General features: G+C 44.1%; 1 protein-coding gene across 4 annotated transcripts in view; it reads left to right on the top strand.

Annotated features, from left to right (window-relative positions):
• Positions 1 to 24,465, top strand: part of CMIP (c-Maf inducing protein) — a 559,349-nt gene that overhangs the window by 236,832 nt on the left and 298,052 nt on the right. For all 4 annotated transcript variants that reach the window (XM_086945892.1, XM_086945891.1, XM_086945890.1 and 1 more), the window contains exon 2: positions 21,903 to 22,028. In XM_086945892.1, coding sequence (XP_086802018.1) covers positions 21,903 to 22,028 — 126 coding nt within the window. The remainder of the gene's footprint in view (positions 1 to 21,902; positions 22,029 to 24,465) is intronic.

Here is a 24,465-nt window from a genome sequence, read left to right as displayed (position 1 = left end):
TGTTTTTCGTTGAACCTCTAAGCTGCATTTAGACTTTAGTGAATTGTCTGAAGTATCTACATGGAATTCATTAACATAGTGCTAATTCTAAAAACCTGGTGTAACTGCTGGCCTTGAGCACATTAGTTGTCAGATAAGTTCAGGTTCAATGCGCTTTTCCGGCTTAGTTCAATAGTGACCTTTCCCACATTGTTCTCGTTTCAATATCAGTTTGCATTTTTTTGCATGCTAGTCACACATTCAGTTTTACTGTGTAACACACCCTAGTAATGCAAACAAAAGGGAAAAAAGAGACCTTTCAAGTAGGTGCTGTGAGGGGGGTGGAGGGTGCGCAGGGTTGGGTTGGGTCAGTGAAACCGCAGCGCTGCCGGCCTTACTACTGCAAACCACACCCACAATCTTCTGGCCAAGTTAAGATTCTATGTGGCTGTTTGACTTTGCTTCAGAGAATGTGGACGTGAACCTGGCCGCAGCGTATTAAGTAAATAGAAATGTGTACATGGACGTTAGCGGAGTGCTGTACCCAAAAGGGAAGGAAGGATTGTCAACCAGTCTGACCGCTTATGACATGGACTGTACAGAAAAAACATTTGTCTGCCACTCTGCTTCAGCTGTAAGTGCTGGAAAGAGGGCAGAGGTGCCAGATATTGGAGGCCATGCCCCTTGACTATCACTTCTGGTAACAGCTACTGTGAAGTGAGTAGCTTGTACAATGCCCCTTTCTCGCCCTTTAACTTATTCTAAAGGGGCACAAATCTTGTAAAATGTTATTTTAACGTTTCATTTGGAAAATTCTTTAATTGCAACTCTTTTTTTCCTGACAAATTCAGTATTGTTACTGATATTGTTCTTATTTTTTATTATTGATGCTTTTATTGTTATGATGCTGTGCAGTTGATAATTACTATTGATAATAAACAGCTCTTCATCCACAGTTTTATTGTGGCAGCTGTTAATTTACTATGGTGCTTTGTGCCCATTGGCTAATTGGAGTCAGGTGTCCATTGGCTATTTGGAGTCAAGTGACCATTGGCTATGTGGAGTCGGGTGCCCTTGGGTTATGTGGCATCAGATAATCATTGGCTAAGTGGAGCACAAGGCTCATTGTTTATGCTATCTGGTGTTCATTGTTTATATGGTGCTTGGTGATCTTGACTATGCATTGTCAGGTAGACATGAGGAGTCTATGCAAGGGTATGGTTGGGTGCGCCAAAAAAATGTGACTTGCCTTACTATCTTGCCACGTGATGTTGTCCTCCCTTGGGTGTCTTCCTCTCCTCCTGGAAGCTTCGGATGCAGGAAACTGCACTCCCAATCCCAGTACTGCGCTCTCAGCATGAAAGCAGCGTCAGGATTGGCTAGAGCAGGCTCTCTGAGCGCTATTAGGAGCACTGAAGGCCTGCGCTTTATCTGACCCAGCTATCTAAGACAGCTAGGTTACAGAACCTAAAAAGTGCATGTCTGGTTGGCTGTCTCAAGACATCAGGCCAAAGGGACATGTGCATTTTAAAGCGCCCAGCTCTGTGCTGCTGCCACCTGGCAGCATAGGTTCCGCCCCGTCCGGACACTTAGTTCGGGACGGGTCACGAATTGCTGAAAAATAAAATTATATTAAATAAACTTTATTATCATTTTATTTTCCACCTCTGGGGCTTGTGGGGTGACGCTCCTCCGCTCAAATGGAGGAGCCGTCCTTGTTCAAGGGGTCAATGCAGATTTCACAGGGTTTTGTGAGATGTAATTTATGCTACTCTCAGCATTTTATTGATTCCATTGTGATATGCCTCTTCCATGAAACCTTGAAAAATTGTGTTTTCATTGCTAGTTGTTTCTTTGTTAAGTTTCGGGCATGCTATTGCTTATAATTGTTTCTTTTCTTAGGTTCAGGCGTGTTGTGGGTTCCAGTTGTTTGTTCAGGTTTAGGCATGTTGCGGGTGCTGGTTGTTTCCTTGTGCAGCTCGTATATCCTCAGATGGTAATATGGATTCTTCGTACTGCGTCCTGTTTTTAAGTGGGACTGGACAGGAGTAGGTGGTCTGAGGCCTACAGTGTGCTTTTCATGGCATCTGTTTAGCAAAATAGGGTGTCTGTTTGTTTTGGCATAGATTTTTTTTATGCCTTTCTTCAAGCCTTTAAAAGGGAAGAAATTATGAAATGGAAATCAATCAATTAAATGGGATTTGTGGATGGCATCTTATCTTATACGATGGTATCCATGTGCATGGGGTTTCTGCTGCTTGGTGGAATCAGCCAAACATCCATGTCTTCAGATCCTATCTGAATTCCTGCAGGGAGGGGCAGGTCTGGAGGGGGAGGCTGTTCCAGGTCTTTGCAGCTCTTGCTTTGCCAAAAGTAGGTGGGGGGGGGGAGGGTCTTAGTGAGGGAGTCAGTGCACAGATGTCTGGAGGGCTTGTGGTAATGTGGCTCAATGATTAGAGCGTCAGACCCTGATGCAGAGGTCTAGCCCGGGACCAGGGTTCAATTCCCCGTCTCGGCGGGTCTTGGGCTCAAAATTCCACGGACCTGATAATTCTCGCCTCGTGCCTATTCCAATCATAGAGTCCCACTCTGCAACTCTGGGCAATAGCTTTCTTAATCTCTACAACGGCCCCCACTACGCTAAGGATGCCTGGCCTCCACCTTGGGGGTGCCCAGGAGTGAACTCCTCACAGGGAAAGCCAGGATGGGTTCCACAGCGGTATTCGTACAAGCGCCTTGAGACCCTTGCGCGTGAGTAGTGCGCTATACAAGTATCAATTTACAATTTACATTTAATGTAAATGATGATTGATGTAGGCCGGTCCCTGATTGTGTAGGGCCTAGTATGCATCAGTGAACATCTGAAATTGGCACATCTTGTGGACGGGGAGCAGGTGGAGTTTCCTTAGTTGGTGTGTGATGTGGGCCCATCTGGGAACATAGGGGACGAATCTGGTGGCTGAGTTCTGTATGATTTTTGTCTCTTTAGAAGGTGTGAGGTGACTCCTACGTAAAGTGTATTGCCTTAGTACAGACAGCTGGTGATGAGGGCCTGGGTGACGGTACGTCTGGTGCTGGCGGGGAGCCACTTGAAAGCTTTCCAGAGCATCCAGACAGTGAGGAAGCGGTTGATCTGGTTTCTTATGGTGGGTTTGCTGTCCAGTGTGATGCTGTGGTTCCTGGCAGGTTATGTGGGCGAGGGTATCCGCTCTGCAGGCCACCAGGAGTCATTACATGGGGTTATGTCGCTCCCGAAGATCAGTACCTCCATTTTTTCAATGTTGAGTTTGAGGCAGTGGTTTTACCTCCAGTGGGTGACGATGATCATACACAGGTGGAAGTTGGCATTAGTGGTGGAGGGATCTGCAGACAGAGAGAGGATAAGCTGAATGTTGTCAGCATATGATATGATGCTCAGTCCATGGGTCCTGATAATGTTGACCAACGGAGTGATGTAGGTGTTAAACAGGTAAGGGTGGAGAGAGGACCCTAGGGGGACGCCACAGATGATGTTCTTGGGGTCCGAAGTGTACGGTATCAAATTAAGAATATTGCACACAAAAACAAAACCTGCAACTGGTGCTGTGCCATGAATGTGATTTGAAACCCATCCTACTTTTACAATCAACATCATAAAGCATGTTTGGAATTGTAGTTTTATTGTTCCCATTGAAACTTTGTTTGGGCGTACATGTTCCAGCAGACTTAATTATGTTAGGCGAAAGACCAGGACAATCCAAAAGTCATTCTCACCTTGGTAAATTGGGGCAACATACCCGTTGCACCCCCTGGGGCACATTGTGTAATACGGACCCAGATGGGCGCAACATGTACCTGAACTATACAGAAATTAATGTAACATTTATCTGATGTGATTAGAATCTGATGGGATCCGATATTGAGGGCACATCATCTAATGCCCACATGCATGCATCCAAAAACCCTATCAAACAGACACAGTTTTCAAATGGGCCAGATATCTGCTTCTTACATGTACCTGGTGTTTGCAGTCTCAGGGATAGCATCCATGAGACAGACAGAACATCTGATGGACTATGAATCTGAATTCAGCATCCATGTGCTACATACAGAAGATAATGCCCCCTTCTATTTGACGATTACTGCACACAAAGGGGCAGCATCGGCTTCCTATATGCACCTGATGTATGCAGAGATATTGGGCTTATTTCATGGAAGAGCAAAGCGTCAAAGAAACATGGCCTTTCTGGCATGTCACTCAAGTCGTCCTTTTGGACACATCATGTGAAGGGTGATGGTCAGAGCAATGCTGGACCTGTTCTGATAGGCACAGACTCCTAGAAACGTGACGTTATAGTGTGGTGTAATATCATATGGACACATGCAAGGATATGGCAGCCACATACATTGTGCACTCCAAACCTAAGGGGGTATAGTATTCAGCATATCATTTAAATTCAGTTGTGCATAAAATAATTTAGCCATAGCCGGTATAAAAAATACAGCTGAGTGTTGCCATCCGTTGACATATTTGTATTTATTTATAAAAGGGTACAGAAAAAAAACTAAAACATTTCTATTTTCTTAACCCATGGTCCAAAAAAGCACCAATAATGAGGGTTCCTGAATGTAACCTTTACAGGTTGATGCCTGATTGAGTTTTGAGACATATTGAGATGTGTTTCACCGAACAACTAGTTCCTACACTAAAGCAACAAATGCTGATAGTATTGTATTGTAATTACATTACAGAAAAAAGTATTTCCCCTGAGCTTGCAGTGTTCGTGGAATGTATTTGTAATCCTTCAGCAACAAGGATGTGGCTTCACTGCCAGAGCTGCCAACTTTGGAACTGAGGAACCAAGCTGGAGCATGGATGTCATTTAGAGGTCACAAGGGGTCGCAGCTGCAATCCCTGGCACTGTCTTTCGAGATCCCTGGTCTCAAAGGTGACAACATCTGTGCCAGGAATACAGTGGCAGCTCCTCCTTATGGACGTCAGTTGAGGGCTCTCCTCTCTTTGTGTTATATATTTTTTTATTACACTAATAGTGAATAATATTACATTATTGACTACAAGTATAATAAAACATTGAGTACAATAAGCTGAAATATGACCTTCCCTGGCAGCTGAGGTAAATAAAAATGTGTGTGTTTGTGTCTGTCTGTCTTTCTGTGCTACCCTTGACATTTTGATGAATTGACGTCCATGGGTTTGAGTTTGGCATCGTCTCAACATCCTGTGTTCCTGGGCAAATTACATAATCTCCCCAGCCCAGAAAATAAATGTGACCTTGCGTATTTTAACTAGTGCTCACAGATTTGCAAACTATAAATACATTTCACTGGGTGATGAGCGGACAGGACCTCGTGCCAAGAGCTAACTAAGAAGCACTTTGCTTCCTCCACTCCCCCCCCCAAAATGAAAGACAATAACCCCACAAGGGTCTCAGAGGATCAGAGGATGTTGGCGATGTCCTGGGGCTCCTTAAAGGACATAATATAAGCTGCTTGGCTCCAAAGACAAACTACAATGATACCAGGCGCTCAATGCCCATAGGACTATAAGGACTTCAAATGCCCACCTCCCCCCCCCCCCCCCCCCCCCCCCAAGTTCAGGTGTAGTTGCGCCCCTGAATGCTCCTCTCTGCAATGGTTTTCAGCTCGTCTTCCCTAGCTGCCACCGTGTGATTTCGGATCCTCAGCAAATGATGTGCGAAGGGAGCCGAAATCGTGTGACAGGGCAACATTGTGTGAGTTGGCATGTCTGTGCTCATGTAAGGTGCTCCTATGCCTTTGGGTCAAGTTTGCACTATATGAGACTTCCCAAAGAAAAAATAGCGGTCACTCGATCACCATTACAGAAGAACTAGTCTGTTTCTTTCCTGTGAATGCTCAGTTGGTCAGCCATCTTGGTTGGGCACTGTCTAGTTTTGTGCCGAGTTAAATTATTTCAGAGCTGACTAGGAAGATTCTGCCGTGCATGCAATGTAGATTCATTTTAGTAAGATTAGCAGGGGTCCATAATCGGATGCACAACTACCAGCTGTAGTTGTGTTTACAGTTATAAAACATGACGCATGCGGCTTAATGATGGCAGGTTTCCTACAATGCCTATTCCTGTACTAGCCTGCCTCACGCACCTTCCCACTCACAGATACACGTCTCTTAGCCGGCGAACACTAGCATTCCAATCTTTACCACCGTGGCTGCGGTCATGGTCACTGCAATTATGCGGCATTTGAAAGACCAAATGACACAGCCTCCTTCAATAAGTTAGGCATCATTAAAAAGCAAATTGTCATATAAAGCTGCAGATTTTTGGCAGTCTTTCACGATTTGATCATTTCAACAGTTTGAACAAGTGTCCCTTCTTTAGTTCAAATTTAACTTTGGAACACAACAATCAGCAACTGAATAGAGACTGGGTAATCTTCGTAAATTGTGTGCCACAAATGCCACCAGATATGGTACTTTTTATGAAAAAAGTGTGTACAGCACGAGCATCAGTTAACTACAAGAGTACCTGTACAATGTCTCAAGCTGGAACTTCGCTTTCGACAGAGAAATCCTTAATAACAAATTTCTTCCAGCCTATAACAACAATGATATTGACAACTATAATAACCACAGATAACATAAATAAGTCTTCTCAAGAGGACCAGACAGAGCGATTAGCTATTACAGTTAAAGGAAAATCCGATGTCATAACTGAGGACTTAGTTTGTAAAGCCCTTCCATTTAAGGATGTAGCTCTCGAAAACGCTCAATCGTTGGACTCCTCGAAAATGCACGACCTTAGAACGTCATATGAGCTAAAAGAACTTGAGAATCTCTCGTTTATGAAAGATCCCCCAGGGATATTCTGTAAAACTGAAACAAAGGAGGGCCCTGGACAAGTCGCATCAACTGATTTCACTCTACCGGATCTTAATTTTATCTCACCCACTCATTTTGTCGACATATTATCTAGCACTCCGAGCAATCTGCTAGAGCCAGATCCAAATTTCTCTCAATCCTCCGAGTTCCCGTCGTTTATTATGCCGCAAATAACACCCAGTCAAGATCCTGTGTTTAACACCATTCTGTCTCTTCAGAGAATTATGGACTCCATATTAACACTTTTGGAAAAGAATTTGGAAAACACGGATCAGATTTTGGAAACTCAAACCGGAATCCTTCAATATCTCGTAGACAAAAAAGGAAAAAACGATTGGTTCAATCAAATCCACCAGTTCAAACGACACACATGCAATCTCTTATCCCACAATATGATGTAGACAGAAAAGAGAAGTGTCTCGTAAATGTCTCTGTCCCCTGTATCTCGCCATTGCAAGAAAATGGGGAAAAGCAGAAGGGAAATCAGATGGAAAAATACCAAATACCAAAAACTCAAAAAACGAATCCCCTAAATGGTGATGACATTTATTCTCTTTGAAAATTATTCAAAGACCCGGTCCAGGAAAAGACAAGGGGAATGCTATCCGAAACTCCATATCCTTCTTGCCAATCTTCTTAGCAAAAAAACAAACAAGCACTGGCGTTGCCAATAGGTCTCGCAGTAGGAAAGTTTGAGCTATTGGTTGTGTAAATGACAAAGCCCTTTATGTATTCAAAATGATAACAACAGTGAAAGGCATTGTTATTTGCCATTGTAATAGTTCCACCTGTCGTACTGCGAGATCTATTGGCAACGTGAGTGTTTTTCGTGTGTGAGTGGCGTTGTGTGTGTGAGTGGCGTTGCGTGTGTGAGTGGCGTTGCGTGTGTGTGTGGCGTTGCGTGTGTGAGTGGGGTTGCGTGTGTGAGTGGGGTTGCCTGTGTGAGTGGTGTTGCCTGTGTGAGTGGCGTTGCCTGTGTGAGAGGTGTTGCCTGTGTGAGAGGTGTTGCCTGTGTGAGAGGTGTTGCCTGTGTGATTTGTGTTGCCTGTGTGAGTGGCGTTGGCTGTGTGAGTGTGGTTGGCAGTGTGAGTGGCGTTGCATGTGGCAGTGGCGTTGCATGTGTGCGTAGTTGAGTGGCGTTGCGTAGTTGAGTGGCGTTGCATATGTGAGTGGCGTTGCATGTGTGAGTGGCGTTGCATGTGTGAGTGGCGTTGCATGTGTGAGTGGCGTTGCATGTGTGAGTGGCGTTGCATGTGTGAGTGGCGTTGCATGTGTGAGTGGCGTTGCGTAGTTGAGTGGCGTTGCGTAGTTGAGTGGCGTTGCGTAGTTAAGTGGCGTTGCGTAGTTGAGTGGCATTGCGTAGTTGAGTGGCATTGCGTAGTTGAGTGGCGTTGCGTAGTTGAGTGGCGTTGCGTTTGCTATTACTTTATATTTACATCGGAAGGATGAACCGCCCAGCTGACATTACTTGAATTCAGAATTCTAACTGCAGAACGCATGTTGGTCAGTAGCAGCGTTTAACTTTAGCTCGTTGACCAATCTGGGTATTGAAATTATCAACACATTGTCAGCTTGTTGCAGTTTTGGCAATTCCGCCATGCCTTCCTTATAAGCCACCCCCGTACTATTCACATTTATTAATGTTTTAATTGTGTGCATTTTTTTTTTATAGCAGCTCAGGTTGGAAGTATTTAGAACTGGATAAATAACGCACAGCTCTACAAATTGCGGCCACTTGAGCGTACATTAGGAGCTGTTAGGAGTGGCGCTGATGACTTCCTTCTCTGCTTGCATGTGCCGTTTCTTTTTTGAGCCCTAATAAAAACTAATCTGCGGTCGGAAGTAGCTCTGAAGTTTTAGGTGTGTGCACATGGGCAGGCAGTGTGCTAGCTTGGGGCACCTTGAAAGACACTGCAAGGAGCTAATTGCATAAGACAAGAAGTTATGAATTGCTGTGGGTACATGATAGGCCACGGTGAGGTAATTGAGCAAAATGATAGAGAATGTGAGGAGTTTGCAGTGCCACGATCAAGGAATTGGCCTGTAACTCACTGCAACTAGCACTTTTCACAAGTAGCCCCAGGTGACTTTTCTACACGAGTGTAATCTCACGTAAATCATTATTGTGTTTAGTGTGTCTCTTAGATTTCGGGTGCGGGTGCTTGGCTCTCAAATGTAACAAGAAGCCAACATTTTAGAAGGGAGCGGCCGCGCTCGTAAAAAAAAAAAAGCTGAGGCTGGAAGGGGTTAATATACCACAATGGCTGCATAAAGGTGAGAGGAAGACGGAGCCTCGGTGGGTCCGTAAAGTGCTGGGAGGGCGCTGGAGCAACAAAGCAGCAGGGCGTGTGGTTTGAGGAGGCCTGAGGCAGTATGGGGAGGCAGGGACATCAGACGCTGGGGCTGCCCATTCATACCTGGGTGAGAGGAGCCACAAGGCTGCATCAAACTCTGATTACCACTGAAACTGTTGGAGAGGAAGTAGAAAGCGGCACACACGAGTTTGGTGGGGGGGGAGGGGGGTGAATCAGATGTTGAACATGCATTGGCGGCCGCAAAATTAAATTAAAAGCATGCAGGCATGTGTGACTTTCTACGTCATGAGCTGGAGCAGTGCGTTCCTGCGGGGTGCAGAATCAAATCATGTTGCAGAGCTGGTTGGATTCAGCTGCCTAGGAAAGCTAATTATGTAACATGTTATGCAAGTGCATTCTCTGTTGTGGAACATTCTGTGGGATTACTTTGTAGTGCGATTTAGTGCATGGGGAGGGGGCATATTTACAAGGCCAGGAGAGAAAATAAAGAGAAACAAGCGGAAAACGAAAGCCGCCGGGAGAGCCTGGGTCGGGAATGCGAGCGAGGGGAGGCAGGCAGATTACGAGGGAAGCCGGATGGGGGCGGGAGAGCCTGGTGGGGGAGCCTGAGGGGGAGGAGAGAGTGCGATGCGAGCAGCAGCAGGGAAGGCAATCAAGCGGAAAACGAAAGCCGCCGGGAGAGCCTGGGTCGGGAATGCGAGCGAGGGGAGGCAGGCGGATTGGGAGGGAAGCCTGATGGGGGCGGGAGAGCCTGGTGGGTGGGCGTGAATGCGAGAGAGGGGAGGTGAGCACACAGGAAGGTACCAATGTAAAAAGTAAAAATTAAACAGACAAGCGGAAAACGAAAGCCGTGCAAAACTAGATGGGCCGGCCAGCAGTGAAAAAAAAGTAATGTTTCGGGAGAGCCTGGGGCGGGAATGCGAGCGAGGGGAGGCAGGCAGATTACGAGGGAAGCCGGATGGGGGCGGGAAAGCCTGGTGGGAGGCGTGAACGCCGGATGGGGGCGGGAAAGCCTGGTGGGAGGCGTGAATGCGCGAGGGGAGGCAGGCGGATTGGGAGAGAAGCCTGATGGGGGCGGAAAATAGCAAAGGAAACAAGTAAGGGTAAAAGAGGTTAAAAAACTTGAAAATTGTTACAGAGCACACAGGAAGGTACCAATGTAAAAAGTAAAAATTAAACAGACAAGCGGAAAACGAAAGCCGTGCAAAACTAGATGGGCCGGCCAGCAGTGAAAAAAGTAATGTTTCGGGAGAGCCTGGTGCGGGAATGTGAGCGAGGGGAGGCAGGCAGATTACGAGGGAAGCCGGATGGGGGCGGGAAAGCCTGGTGGGAGGCGTGAACGCCGGATGGGGGCGGGAAAGCCTGGTGGGAGGCGTGAATGCGCGAGGGGAGGCAGGCGGGAGGCAGGCGGATTGGGAGAGAAGCCTGATGGGGGCGGGAGAGCCTGGTGGGTGGGCGTGAATGAGGGGAGGACTGGGCTGGGCTTGCATGCGATGCGCGTGCATGTACACGGGCACTGCATGAAAACCGCGGGGCTGAAAGCCCTTTGGTTTGAAGATGTTTTCGCCACATGAATTCTCGCTACGCTCGATGCGCTTGCGCGCATCGATAGGTCGCGAGACCTAAAAACTAGTCTCTCTCCTTCTCGACCTACTTAAAGGAGAGGCTCAGGGGAAGTATCATCTCGGAACCAATCAATTCCACTGGAAGTTGTAAGAACGACCTATAAAAAGGAGAAACATAAGTCCGCGAAAACGAATAAGCCAAAGCAGAGAAAGAAAAGAGCAAAACGGAGAACATCAAAAAGAGCTTCGCAAAAAAATACAATTTCTCCAAGTAAGCCAAGCAGATCAAGATGGGGAAGAAAACATCCACACCAAGAGTAACGGAGCATTCAATATTTGTCAGCAGTCCCATTCAAAAATCCCTCAAATGGAAATAAAAGGCAGCAAAGTCTTAAATCCACTAGCCTCTAATTTCTCTTCAAATTGTTCAAAATTAAAAGAACATATAACAGTGGGTGAATGTACCACTCAAGATACTAAGGATGACTCTGAAAGCCCACTTTCAAACTTGCTAGATTTTACAGATATATTTCCTAGTGGTAAATGTCCATTAAATCAAGGCAGAATAGTTGAATTGTTACATAAGATCGGACTGCTTCAATCGTTAACCACAGGTGAAATAAAATTAGTCTCTTTTCCAGATAAAACGACCTGCTCTGTGTCTCGTGTAGAGTTTTGGTCTAATGTAGTCCCAGCTATTATAATCAAAGAACAAGGCATTCTTCATAAACATGGTTTTGATATTGCCATGGTTAAAAAAGCCAGCTCCGTCTGTAAACAGATAAGGGAAACCAAAGGTATAAAAGGCACCTCTATTAATAATTTTAAACAGCAGAGAACGGAAGATAAAGAAAGGACACATGCGCAAGACATTTGGATGAAAATCCTTGGGCTTGGATAGCGGGTTCTCTAAACAAGAATAAGTTGTGCAAAGATTTGAAATTGCCTTTTTAGCAATAATCATGTCATAGTGTCCTGGAACATCGCGGGAAAGACATCTGATAAAATGCTCTTTATTCTGGAACAGCCACCTTCAATCATGTTACTTCAAGAAACATGGTCCATGCCAACCTTTGTGCAAAAAGATTACTTCGTGTTCACTAAAGCAGCAGAGGCCTCCAGAAGAAGTCACACAAAAGGAGGCCTGGCAATTCTATTGAGAGAAGAGATAGACTGGGACCCGGAGGAAATTCACTAAAGCAGCAGAGGCCTCCAGAAGAAGTCACGCAAAAGGAGGCCTGGCAATTCTATTGAGAGAAGAGATAGACTGGGACCCGGAGGAAATTGCGCTATCGCTGCCTAATGTTCAATGCATCCGCATTAAGTGCCAGAAAGAGAAAATTGAGACTTTATCTGACCTCTTACTTTTTAATATATATTTTCCACCAGGAACCTCAAAAGATCAAATCCTGAGTAAAGCATTCAAGGAAATCGAATTAATTCTAGAGGTAAGGGGATACCCTATGATGATCATGGCCGGGGACTGCAATGGAAAGATCTTAAATTCACTAATTTATAATAGGGGGAAATCTCCACAGGAAGAAGCCTGCCGGATTCCAACACCGTCCTCCCTGATAAATTAAAAGCAGACAAAAGGGGGAAAATGCTTTTGTCTTCTATCGAAGCAATTAATGGCGTAATATTAAATGGGTGGAAAGATGGTAATAATCCGGCGGCATTTATCAGACTGGGTCCAACTAAGTCTTAAATCCAAACTGCAGATAAAATAGTCTATGATTGATTTCCGAAGGTCCAATCGCTTTCCACTAGATATTCTCATAAAAGCGATCATGCATTACTTACTACGGAAGTTGAAGTCTATTCCCAGCACGCCTCCCCTTGGTCACTTCGCTCATACGAAGGCCAGCCAGTTGTAGATTATAAAACAGGAAGAATCTATTGGAATTCTAAAGCAATTAGCAAGTTAAATCATATGATTTCTCATGATACGCTAACATTAGTGAGAAATACTGGCAATCCAATAAATAGATTTGAGACAACCCTACAGTCGGTAGTCGCCTCTCTTCAAGGAAGTACCTCGAGACGAGAACGTGTTAAAACATGCCATATGGAATACCTTTGGAGAATAATTCTAGACAATTAAATAAATTGACTAGAATGCAATTTCACTCTTTCTGTGTGCTAAGACAAGGAGAAATAAGGAAATTGAATAAACTCCACCAACGGACAAAGAAGAAAGAAAGACAAGCACTAAGAGATTGTGTCTGGGTTGATATTCAACTAGCAGGAAAACACAACAATAATAAATTATTCTGGAAAATAATCTCTGCGCAGATGGGGATACGTAAATCTGCACAAGCGACTCCTGTATCATCATCTGACTGGGAAAAGTATATTCTAAGGCTCTATAAATCTAACCATCATGACCCATCTTCCCCTGGACTGGATCAGGTACTGAAGAAACTACCTGAACAGAAACCAATGGAAATATCAGCCGTCCAGATCTCCCTTCTGATTTCTTCTGCCAGGTCTTCAGCAGCGATGGGCCCAGACAAGATACCTATCAAAGTCTTACAAAAAACGCTGCAGTCTGGGGAAAATTCTTAGCCCCTCGCTTCCAACATTGCTGGAAAAATTGAGAAATTCCAGATTCTTGGCATGGGAGTGTGGTGGTTCCCCTTTTAAAAAAAGGCATAAGAACGAATCCCGCAAACTATAGGCAAATAGCTCTCCTCGACGCCTCCGGCAAGATCTTTGCTGCTTGTGTTTTAGAACACTTAAAAGACCGGTCTTTTTCTAGAAAAGTTATTCCCATGTATCAGGCTGGGTATCGCCCAAAGCATTCTACTTTGGACAACATTGTTGTGCTCCAAACAGTGCTTCATAACTTTGTGAAGTTAAATGACCAAATGTTATATTGTGCTTTTATTGATTTTTCGATAGCGTTCGATAGTGTAGATAGATTGACTCTAAGGAGAAAATTGGCTGAAATCGAGATTCCCAAAGATCTTTTAACAATAATAATCTCCCTTCATACGTCAACATGGTGCAGAGTCCAAATGGGGGGAGAAAAAGGCCTAACCAAACCCATCCCTTTGCGGAATGGGCTGAAACAGGGATGCTTATTAGCTCCCCTATTATTTTCCATCTATATTAGCGATCTCCCTGGGCGTCTCTCTCAAAGCAAGAATTTCCCTCCAAAATTAGCTCAAGTCGATAAACCTTGTTTAATGTATGCAGATGATATTGTTATACTTGACCAGACCCCAATAGGTTTACAAAGATCTTTGAATGAATTAAAGCTGTATGCAATCGATCATTTCCTCACTCCAAATATTAATAAAACTAAAGCAATCCCTTTCAGTGGCAGAAGGAAGCCCATACCTTATATCTGGTCTTTAGGAAATGAACCAATAGAGACTGTAAGAGAGTATGTGTATTTGGGTTGTATTTTTACTTTCAATCTGTTAGATACAGCCCACCTCTGCCACCTGTACGGGAAGGCAGATTCCCACGTTGGGGCTTTACAGAGATTGCACCAGTCCTCGGGAAAATACACTTTACACCAATGCTGGAAGTCTATGGTATGAAAATCCCTCCGATTTTATCGTATGCCATGGAATATTCACAAATTAAAACATGGCAATCTATAAAAGTAAAGGAAGGGACCATACTCTGAAAATTGATAAAAGTGGCTCAGTCGGTGCCAGTTCAAGCCCTACGTCTTGAGCTATCAGTAACGGGCATCTCAACCTGAGTAATTTCAAATATTATTAGGTGGGGCTACAATTTCATACATGCAGCCCCAGACACCTTAAGACATTTGCTAAAATTGGAGCCTTTCAGAGAGGAAGCGACTGGGTATACTTTTAATAGGAATATGGTGAAAGCCTTTGAGGTCTCTCAATGCACGGTCGCACTTTTACAGTAGTGGTCCCCCGCACACCTGAAATTGTTTTTAAAACATTTGGCACCTAGAATCAACTTTGAATCTGATAAAGAACACTCCAGTCAATTGAAGCATTATAAACGGTTTGCAGAACAAATAGAATTTAAAACCTATGCTCCCAATTCGCGATTTCGATTAAAGCATGGAATAAGGCATTGTATTCTACTCTTACGCTTGGGTATACTCCCATTAGCCACTATTTTAGCTAATTGGGATGGTACTAATAATCCCAACAGTTTATGCGAAATATGCAAAGGTATTCAACAAGATTTTCTACACGTTTTATTAATATGTCCTAATTGCGGCTCGTCAACGTTATATAACCCCAATTCAATTAAAGTATAACGCAGACTCTGCCCAAGACCTAATCAAATTGTATAATTCTCTTGTTAATGAATTTCTGTCATAATCCGTTTAAGTTTAGAAAAAGCTTTTTGCAGCTGTTTTAAGTTATAAGCACAAAACCTACGATTTCACCATATCTAATCCTATCGAATGCTGTATGAGTAGGTGGTAGAATATTGCTACTGTACCAACTTGTAGTGAGCCTAAAAAGCAAAAGTCTTTTATCTAATCATTTTTATGAGTATCTAAAATTATTCTAATTCTGTATTTGTTGATCTCAGTTGAGGTCTGGATCATATAACATTTTTACTGTTTACTGTTTTACTGTGTAAGCAGGAGACATCCTCCTGTGCGCTCCTAGGCGTGAGGCCCCCAATCTGCATTAGTAGCAAGTATTTCTGAACATCTCTCTGTTTGGGACAATACAGAGCATACATTTGCGCGTGCACTGTTTGTGACAATAGTCATACAAGCACCATTTAGAGGAGTAATGGGTCAATGGAGCTCATTGCAGAGTTTTATAATAGAGAATGAGTGCATAAAGCCGTCAGTGATAGATTGCAGAGTTTGCTTGTGCAGCACAGTTTGTGATACATTACAAAGCCGATTATACAGCACAGTCTGCGATACATTACAGATCCCGCTTATACAGCACAGTCTGCGATACATTGCAGAGCCTGCTTACACAGCACAGTCTGCAATGCAATACAGAGCTCGCTTATACAGCACAGTCTGCGATACATTACAGAGCCTGCTTACACAACACAGTCTGTCATAATGCATTGCACACATGTCCAATGTGACATATTTTAAAAAAAAATCTTATAAGCATAGGATTTAGAAATGGAGTTTGCTTGTGCAGCACAGTTTGCGATACATTACATAGCCCACTTACACAGCACAGTCTGTGATACATTGCAGAGCCCGCTTACACAGCACAGTCTGCGATACATTACAGAGCCTGCTATACTCCGCACAGTCTGCAATACATTACACAGCCTGCAATACATCACACAGCCTGCTTACACAGCACAGTCTGTTATTCATTACAGAGCCCGCTTACACAGCACAGTCTGCGATACATTACAGAGCCTGCTTACACAGCACAGTCTGCGATACATTACAGAGCCCGCTTACACAGCACAGTCAGAGCCCGCTTACACAGCACAGTCAGAGCCCGCTTACACAGCACAGTCAGAGCCCGCTTACACAACACAGTCTGTGATAATTACAGAGCCTGCTTACACAGTACAGTCTGCAATACATTACAGACCCTGCTTATACAGCACTGTCTGTTATTCATTACAGAGCCCGCTTACACAGCACAGTCTGCGATACATAGTAGAGCCCGCTTACACAGCACAGTCTGCGTTACATTGCAGAGCCCGCTTACACAGCACAGTCTGCGTTACATTGTAGAGCCCGCTTACACAGCACAGTCTGCCATGATGTATTGCACACAACATGTCCAATGTGTGACATATTAAAAAAAATATCTTATAAGCATAGGATTTAGTAATTGAATCGTACCCTTCCAGAATAAAACCTATGCTAGACACCACATGCAACCCTTTGCACTATGCATGTGAGTGGCGCTAGGTAGCATGCTTGTGCGCCAGCGCATGGAAAGAAATGAGCAGCTCCTTTTATTTAGCAATTGTGTCTCCCTGCTCTCGCCACCTAGCGCAACGCACCAATTTTGGCTGCTGCACAGATTTTTAGGTTTCGCCTATTATCATTCGCTTGCGAATGTAATAGGCAAAAATTCAAGGGCTTGATCGACTCGTCAAACCACTGCGGTTTTCTCACAGTGCATGTGAGTCACATGACCACAAAAGTGGGTCACGTGACCACACAAGCACGCGCATCTCCCTATTCCGCCTGCCACATATCCGTACAACGCAAGTGTAACAGGATGGCAAGCTTACTTTACACAAAACTAGTGCAGCAGAAGTGCGTTATTGCTCCGTATGAAGTTGTCTCTGACACCCCATCGTTCTCTTTATCCCATAACCGTTTCCACCATGGCCATAAACCTTCCTCTACGCTCGCGCTATTAAAGAAGCACACTCCAACGACGGGGTTTCTTTTTCCCCCCTAACTTTAGAAGTCTTCACATCACATCATTCTTTAAGGCTGAATCTTTCTTATATGTCTCTGGATTTTTCTTCTTGCTTGGCTTTGACTCAGTGGCGAAGACCCTTCGGAAAACAAAAGCGCATGCGTGGGTGTATGCGCGTACCGTCGGGAGACAACTTCGAGCCGCGCGTGCCCGTGTGGACGTGGCGCTTCCACCCAACTGTGCCCCGCCCAAACAAAATACGTATATATTTTCACCAATCAGCTCGAGGCTATTGCAGCATGTTCTTTTTCCGTTGGCTAAATGTCGTGATGGGCGGGGTTTCAGAGTCAGCACGCTGGAGGGCGGGAGTTTCCGGCGGTGGTGGGGCATTTGAGTAGCAAGTGAGAGAAGAACACAGATCTGCAGGTAACGGGCGCTATTGGGGTGATCTAATGTACTTGTAATTTTGCTGGTGCTGTAAAATATCGCGGCCACAATTTATAAAAAAAAATAAGCGAGGCTCATCTATTTCTGGTATTTTTTTTGTTTACTGTACCTTTAAACAGATTTCCTTTTTGCCCCTACATTTCACCCTTTCGTTTGTTCCTGTTGTCCGTATTCACTGCAACCTAGCTAGGGTGATCAGGCGTCCTGTTTTTTCAAAGATTATACTGGTAGCTTCAACTAATTTAGAAACCGGTCTTGATTTTTGGAAGAGGGTTAGGTGAATGTGCACATAAATGGACCTTTTTACTCGCCTGCTTTTCCATCGACCCACCCGTTACACCATAGGGAATAGTGTATTTCTTTAAAGATTCGTCTGCTGTGCTCCTTGCCTCATTCATAATGTTAATGAGCTGTGTATCCGTTTCAGAGAAACAATAATCAAATGCTTTGGATTGCCGGGGTGTCCCAGGAACTCACCATAGCACGTGGGAGGGGGTGTTTTCTTCCAGGTGTCACTCCACAGGGGTTTGCTCTATTATTTATATTGGAAGTTGGCAAAGGAACCTCAAATGTGTTCTTTTTAATCCGTAGTGCAGTATGCAAATAATTGTATGCGCATTCGTATACTCTTAGAGTGCAAAGAAAGCGAAAGTAAACGAGCTACACTTTTGTGACACAACATGCAAATTCCATCTCCGTTCTTGTTTCTTGTCTGGGAGTTTTGTTTTTAAATGGAACAAAGTGCACAACTTATAGTCTTTCTACAATGTGGTTTTTTACATCAGTTTGTTTGCTATTGCAATGTGGTCTTTGACAGTGGATACTATATTGTAGCCTGTAAGTATCCCAGGCCAGTGCCACCATTTAGTTCTACTATTGTTTGTACTGATCATGGTTTTTGGGTCTGAAAATTTGGTTGCCACTGTCCCTGTTAATAGTTAAGATTTTTCTTTTGAAGTTTCATAGTACTTGAAGAGGTGCGTACTATTTAGTTAAATAACATTCTTTACGCTGAACGTTTTTAGTCATTTTTTTAGAAATGTTTGATATAGCGCGAACGTCACCCCCTACTTTCTTCTTTCATCCCGGTTCATCTATTCTTGTCTCCTTCACTCGTGTCATTTATGATGTGGCGTCATTTGCTTGTATTTCCCAGCTGGTATTTTCTTTTTGCTTGTATCTGAGCCCAATGTTCTAGACCCGCCAATTTATACGGGGAAAAATTACAAATGCAATTGCTTTCTGATAGGACGATTTAGTTGGTTTTCTTCCACCCCCTCTAAGGTAGGCGCGGCCCCTTTACTGTTCAGATTGTGAGTTGTGTCCTTTCATGCTGTGGTTGGGTGAAGGGGGGGTGGGGTTGTTAGCACAGACACCTGGGCGCAAGGACAGAGGGTGAATCTTGCATCTGGGTGACACATGAGCCCGGATTCGGTGGATGGTCGTTCTGTCGGTTTAAAGTGCCGCTGTTCTGTCCTGGTCTCCCAAAAACAGTTCAGTGACTCAGTGTTCCAAGTAGCCAGTTTTCTAACAGTGAGCCGTGTGACACCCGCGTGACAAAGTAACCCCAGCCGCCTGCTGTATTCAAAGCGCACTGCTACTTCCGGCCACCACAGGGGTCCCAGATATCCACTGAGCCTGGCACCATCCAGCCCTATGCGACCCCTCTGCTTCATGCTGCCAGTTACCCCAATATCCATAGCGCCCCCTTGTGCACTCGCACCTCTGATGCACCCCCAGGGCGCGACAAATCTAAACAAGCACTGGCGTTGCGAATAGGTTTCGCATTTGGAAAGTTGGAGCTATTGGTTTTGTAAATGACATTTTATATTTATATATTGTTATTGACAATGCCAATAACAATATATAAATATAAAATGTCATTTACAAAACCAATAGCTCCAACTTTCCAAATGCGAAACCTATTGGCTATTGGCCAGTGCTTGTTTTGTAAATCTGCCCTACAGCCGGTTTACACGGCGGCGGGGTGCAGTGTGTGGTAAATACTGCGTCCAATTGCGCAGCACCTTCCACGAGAGAATGTATCCTGCGTATGCGGTGCACAGTCTGCGTTACTTGGTCTGCGCGTGAGGAAAGTATGCGTGTGTGGGGCTTCTCGAATGATCCCAGCTACTTCCCCCCAGAGAGCGGTAATTACTCTCCGAGGGCCTCGGGTGACGTACAGCGCCCGCACAGGCCTCTGGGACTCCATTTAGGAACCAGCAAGAATATTGTGGCTACATGAATAAGCAGAAGTTTCTCATACTTCCTGAATAACAAGTTGCTAAAGAGACAGTAATTACTGTTTTCATTTCTAATTGGATTTAAAATACAACCTGTATTTATCAGAAGAATTGTACCTCGTCTGTTTATCTCGAACCAAATGTGCCTCCTATCTTTTAGATCTTTTAGTGAAAGTGATACATGTTATGTTAATCTACTCAAAGTGACAGTGCTTTTTAACATCAAAAGTATGAAGCGAAAAAAATGTGAAGATAGTAGCAGCGAGCCGCAGACCAGTATTAACACGAAGCAACTTCCTGCACGCAAGCCCTTCCTTCATCGTAGAGTTTGGTCTGATGTTAGGACAGGCTGTGAACTCTGATGTGTAGTGTAGGTCTAGACCAAATGCTGTGAACTGTTTGCTTGGAGCAGTGGTGTGAACTGTAGGTCTGTGGCAATGCTGTCAGATGGTCCATGACTAATTAGGTGGCAGAGTGATCCTGGTTGACTGAGTTATTGTGCTGTGAATCTGATGGATTGAGGGCCAGTGTTGCTGGCTGAAGTTGTCAGGGGTAGCACAGTGAACTGTAGGTCCGAAGTTGCGAGGGGAGTGCTTTAAACTATGGGCCTGCTGCCTGTTGAGAGGGTCAGTGCGGTGGGCCTGGAACAGTGAGGGGGACAGGACCATAAACTGCAGGCCTAAAGGTGTGAGGGACAATCCTGAGGACTTCAAGATGTGAAGTTCCAGCAGCAGTAAGGTGTGTGCTGAATTTAGAGTTTAAAGGTCTGCCACAACAAGTGTGACTTAATGGATGAAGGCAATTTAGTAATTTCCCTATTTTGCTCCTGATGCAATTTGTTACAATGATGACTTTCCTGTTTAGATCATGCCTGGGAGTTTCCAAGTCATTCCATGACATTTGAGGTTTTTCAATCACTGTTTGACCAGTATGATTGAAGAGAAGTGTTGCAATAATACATTTTAAGGGATAAAACTTAACAATCTGTCCAATTCGTTGCGTACACTGAATCCTTCCACAAGTCCCTTTATTAGACCAAGCATGGCAGAAGCCACTGTAAGTGATTCACAGATCTTAAATGGCACATCTCAGCATGCCGAAACGTTGTGGTCCTTGCCATCAAATTTTATTGCTCCTATAATAATTTCAATTGATTACCTGATTGAGCAATTCAATATGTCTAGTGCTGCATCAGTCCACTATAGATCGCTGCGTGCCACACTTTAGAAACTAAATGGCTCCATAATGAATTAATTCACAAGGACCCTTGCTGTAGCGGTTGGATATAGAATCTCACTTTGATTAATGAAATAAGTTTAAAGTCCATTTGCTGCATCTCTAATAAAAGATACTGCACCACCAGGCAAGCACAAACTTGTGTGGCAAGTACTTAATTTGCTGCTCAAAATGTATCTAATTAATTTTACTTTACACACCGCTTTTTGCACCAATATTTTGGTGACTTTCACGTATAATAAGTCACCATTTGATTGGCTTTTCTCCAGTTTTTTTGCATTTGACAGAAGAAAAAATCACCAAGGTCCTAAAAGCTATCCTCAAAAAGATGCATTTGGTAACTTATGCTACATAAATGTTGCAGGATTGGTGTGAGCTCTGTTCTGTTTTTGTCTAACAAGGTATTCCAGCTACCTCTTGAGGTATGTTTAAGAAATTTTTGTTCTGGAGCCTAATCTTTCCTCCAAAGTACAAGTGTGTTCCTATTCTTGTGCCTTGGTGCCTACTTTAATGCAATTCCCCAGACTACTGCCCAGCATAAAAACCTAGTAGCGTGCCACTGAGGTGGTTCACTGTCCTACTCGTTCGTTAATCTGATAAAGCTCAACATCTTTGGTTTAATTTGTGGATATGAAGAGTGACCTCCAATTATTAGATCTCAAATGAGTCAGATATTTATGCCTGCCAAAGTACTGCTGATTCAGAAATGTCTAGTGATCTGCAGTGCATGCCAGCAGAGTTACAAAATGGTGGCATTGTTGTCTGTATCCCTAATGAGATGATTGGAGGCAGTTTATGGTCCACCAAAATGTAATGTCAATGCCCCATGCTTGTATGGCGACATTGTAAACTCATTCACTGTTGCTCTCTTTCTTTGGTGTTGACGGTGTTGTCAGTTTCTGTCCTGATTTCATCACTTACTGTTATTCTTGTTTATTTCAGCCAACTGGGTACATGGAAAACTCAATCTCCTACAGCACGATAGAGGATGTTCAGCTGCTCTCCTGGGAAAATGCCCCTAAGTACTGCTTACAGCTAACGGTCCCTGGGGGCACTGTCTTGCTTCAGGTACAGTAAACATAAAAATATCTCAGCATTGCTTTAAGTATTTTCATACCAGTGTTCTCTCCCACACCTGAGCTCTAAAGTGACAGAGTAATGGTCTCCGAACATGCAAAATTATGTTCAGTTTAGGCTGCAAGTCCGTAAGTAGGTTTTTGAGAGGATGTCTTTAGAAAGGTATTCCGTGCATTTCCACCGTTTTGCCGCATGCTCCTGGGCACAATAAGAGCATTTTATTTTATATTAAAAAAGAGAAGAGCAATTAAATAGTTAACTTATTCTTCTACTTTCATCGTGGCTTTTGAGTTACATTTGTTACAACAAATAAAGGAATAAATATGAGCACTCTGTTGCTTTTTCCTAACAAAACTATTCAGGCTACCCCAAGATTTAACTTTTGTCACTGATGAACAGCATTAGTGTAAACAATTTCTGAGTCCCAGGCAACCTGATATTTTACCTTGCAAACAAGGTCATTTGGATGCATTGTTACAATATGGTTCCCTCTTGTGGCCATGTTTCATACTGCTGTTAGGCAGCTGCCAAAGTCAGCCTTAATGTAGGACAGGCAATGCATACAAACTCTACTTCCATGCACGCGTTGACTTTGTGTCTTGTATAATGACAAACGGATGAGCTGTGAAGTATTTAGCTACAAGATACATATTGCAATGGGAAACCAAAAAGAGCGGGACGCTTACTAATTTCTAAAGAAGGCACCTGAAAGACTTTAATGGTGATCTGTTAGCGTGTGGCCACAACATGTTTTTAGTACTAAAACTGTAATATATATACAGGAGCTCAGTCAGATCAACATGCCTCATGATATCGTATGACGGTCAGAACAAATGTGCCAGTAGTTGTTGTCCTTCAGCTTCTAGCCTCCAGAGTAAGGATTTCCCCAGTCTTGCACCATGAAATCCCTTATATCCTCAAAAATTGAGGTATATCCCTTATCTTCCCTGAAATGCTTTTGGATTGAGGGGATTTAGTCTGTAGGTTTTGGGGACAGGCACATTGTTCTTAGAGGTTTAGTCCTTTGTACATGTGCTTGTGTGCTTTGGTCCTTTGTACATGTGCTTGTGTGCTTTGGTATTTCTGACCAAAGCACTTTGTGTATAATTTAGTAATTTATAGCTTTTATTTAGCTGCTGCACAGAACTTCTAAGGCCCTACCTACAAGTTTGTATTTGAGTAGTAGAAAACTAGGTCTATCTCCAAAGAAGAATTGTCAGTGAAGACCTTCACCCAAGCCCAGGAGATGAAGGCTGTTGAATGTTGTATGATTTGGGGCAACTCACTTTATCGACTTTTGCATCAAATTGTAAAACTGTATAGTAAAAGTATGTGTACGTTTGTAATGTTAAAATGTGCAATGTGATAAACCAAAATATTTAGATTGTTGTTAATTGCATTTTTTTTTATCACATCTTGGTTTCTGTAATCTGGTCTCAACCTGACCTCCATATAAACAACAAGGTGTTCCTGCTGCAATGAAACGTGTTCTCTGGAAACTGCTCTGCTGCTCCCTGGATATGGGTCTGTACTAGATCATGTACCCAAAATAAGATCAAATAAAACAAAGGCTTTCTTGACTGGCATTGGCGCAACCTTTCACGGGTTGCTTGCTAGATCTGCAGTCACACTTTGCATAGAGCCCATGTTTATGCTCTACAGGGAGGAAACGTTCACACCTCCTTGTTTAACACGGCAGAAGAGAACAAGTCCTCCAGCAATACATCACTGGTGAGATCTCTAGGCTTAACCCCTTTGCTGCGGCAGCTATTCTGCCGCAGCGCTCTAAGGGGGGGGTGGGCGGTCCCGTGGCAGTCCCGTGCTTGTGACGGAACCGCTCCGTCACGGCTCGCGGGTGAGCTGTGCTTGTGACGGAACGGTTCCGTCACAAACCCGCCCGCCCATTATTTCGTCAGCGCAGGCGCGGAATTCGCGCCGCGCAGGCGCGGCGAGCGGGCAGTGACGGAACCATTCCGTCACAAGCACAGCTCACCCGTGGCTTGTGAAGGAGCGGTTCCGTCACAAGCATGCAACGGGTTAAGTTACTTGCATTGTTTTTTTTTACCAAAAGCGGCACTTGCAGCTGGATCACCTTTCGCAATGTGTGCAGGTTGAGCACTGCATGTGCTGTCACAGATAGAGGAGAAAAGACACACAACTGATGGACTGAATGCGCAAAAAATCAAATATTCACCCCCATTCAAGAGATCTGGGTTAAGGCCATCGTTCTTTTGCTCACTATGCCACCCCAGTTTAGACATAGCCATATGCAAATCAGTCTTGACCCTGCTCCTCATGGAATCAGTCCAGCCCGAACTGTCAAGCCAGGTCCTCCCTGGACCTGAAACAAGAATCCTGGGACTCATTTCGGGCTATCACTCCTCATCAGCCAGGCTAGCTTGAATCCAGTGGCACAGTAAGCCTGGGA

The sequence above is a fragment of the Lissotriton vulgaris genome, chromosome 12 (genome assembly GCF_964263255.1).
Source record: "Lissotriton vulgaris chromosome 12, aLisVul1.2, whole genome shotgun sequence".
Lineage (NCBI taxonomy): Eukaryota > Metazoa > Chordata > Amphibia > Caudata > Salamandridae > Lissotriton > Lissotriton vulgaris.
This window is presented reverse-complemented; position numbering and strand designations above follow the sequence as displayed.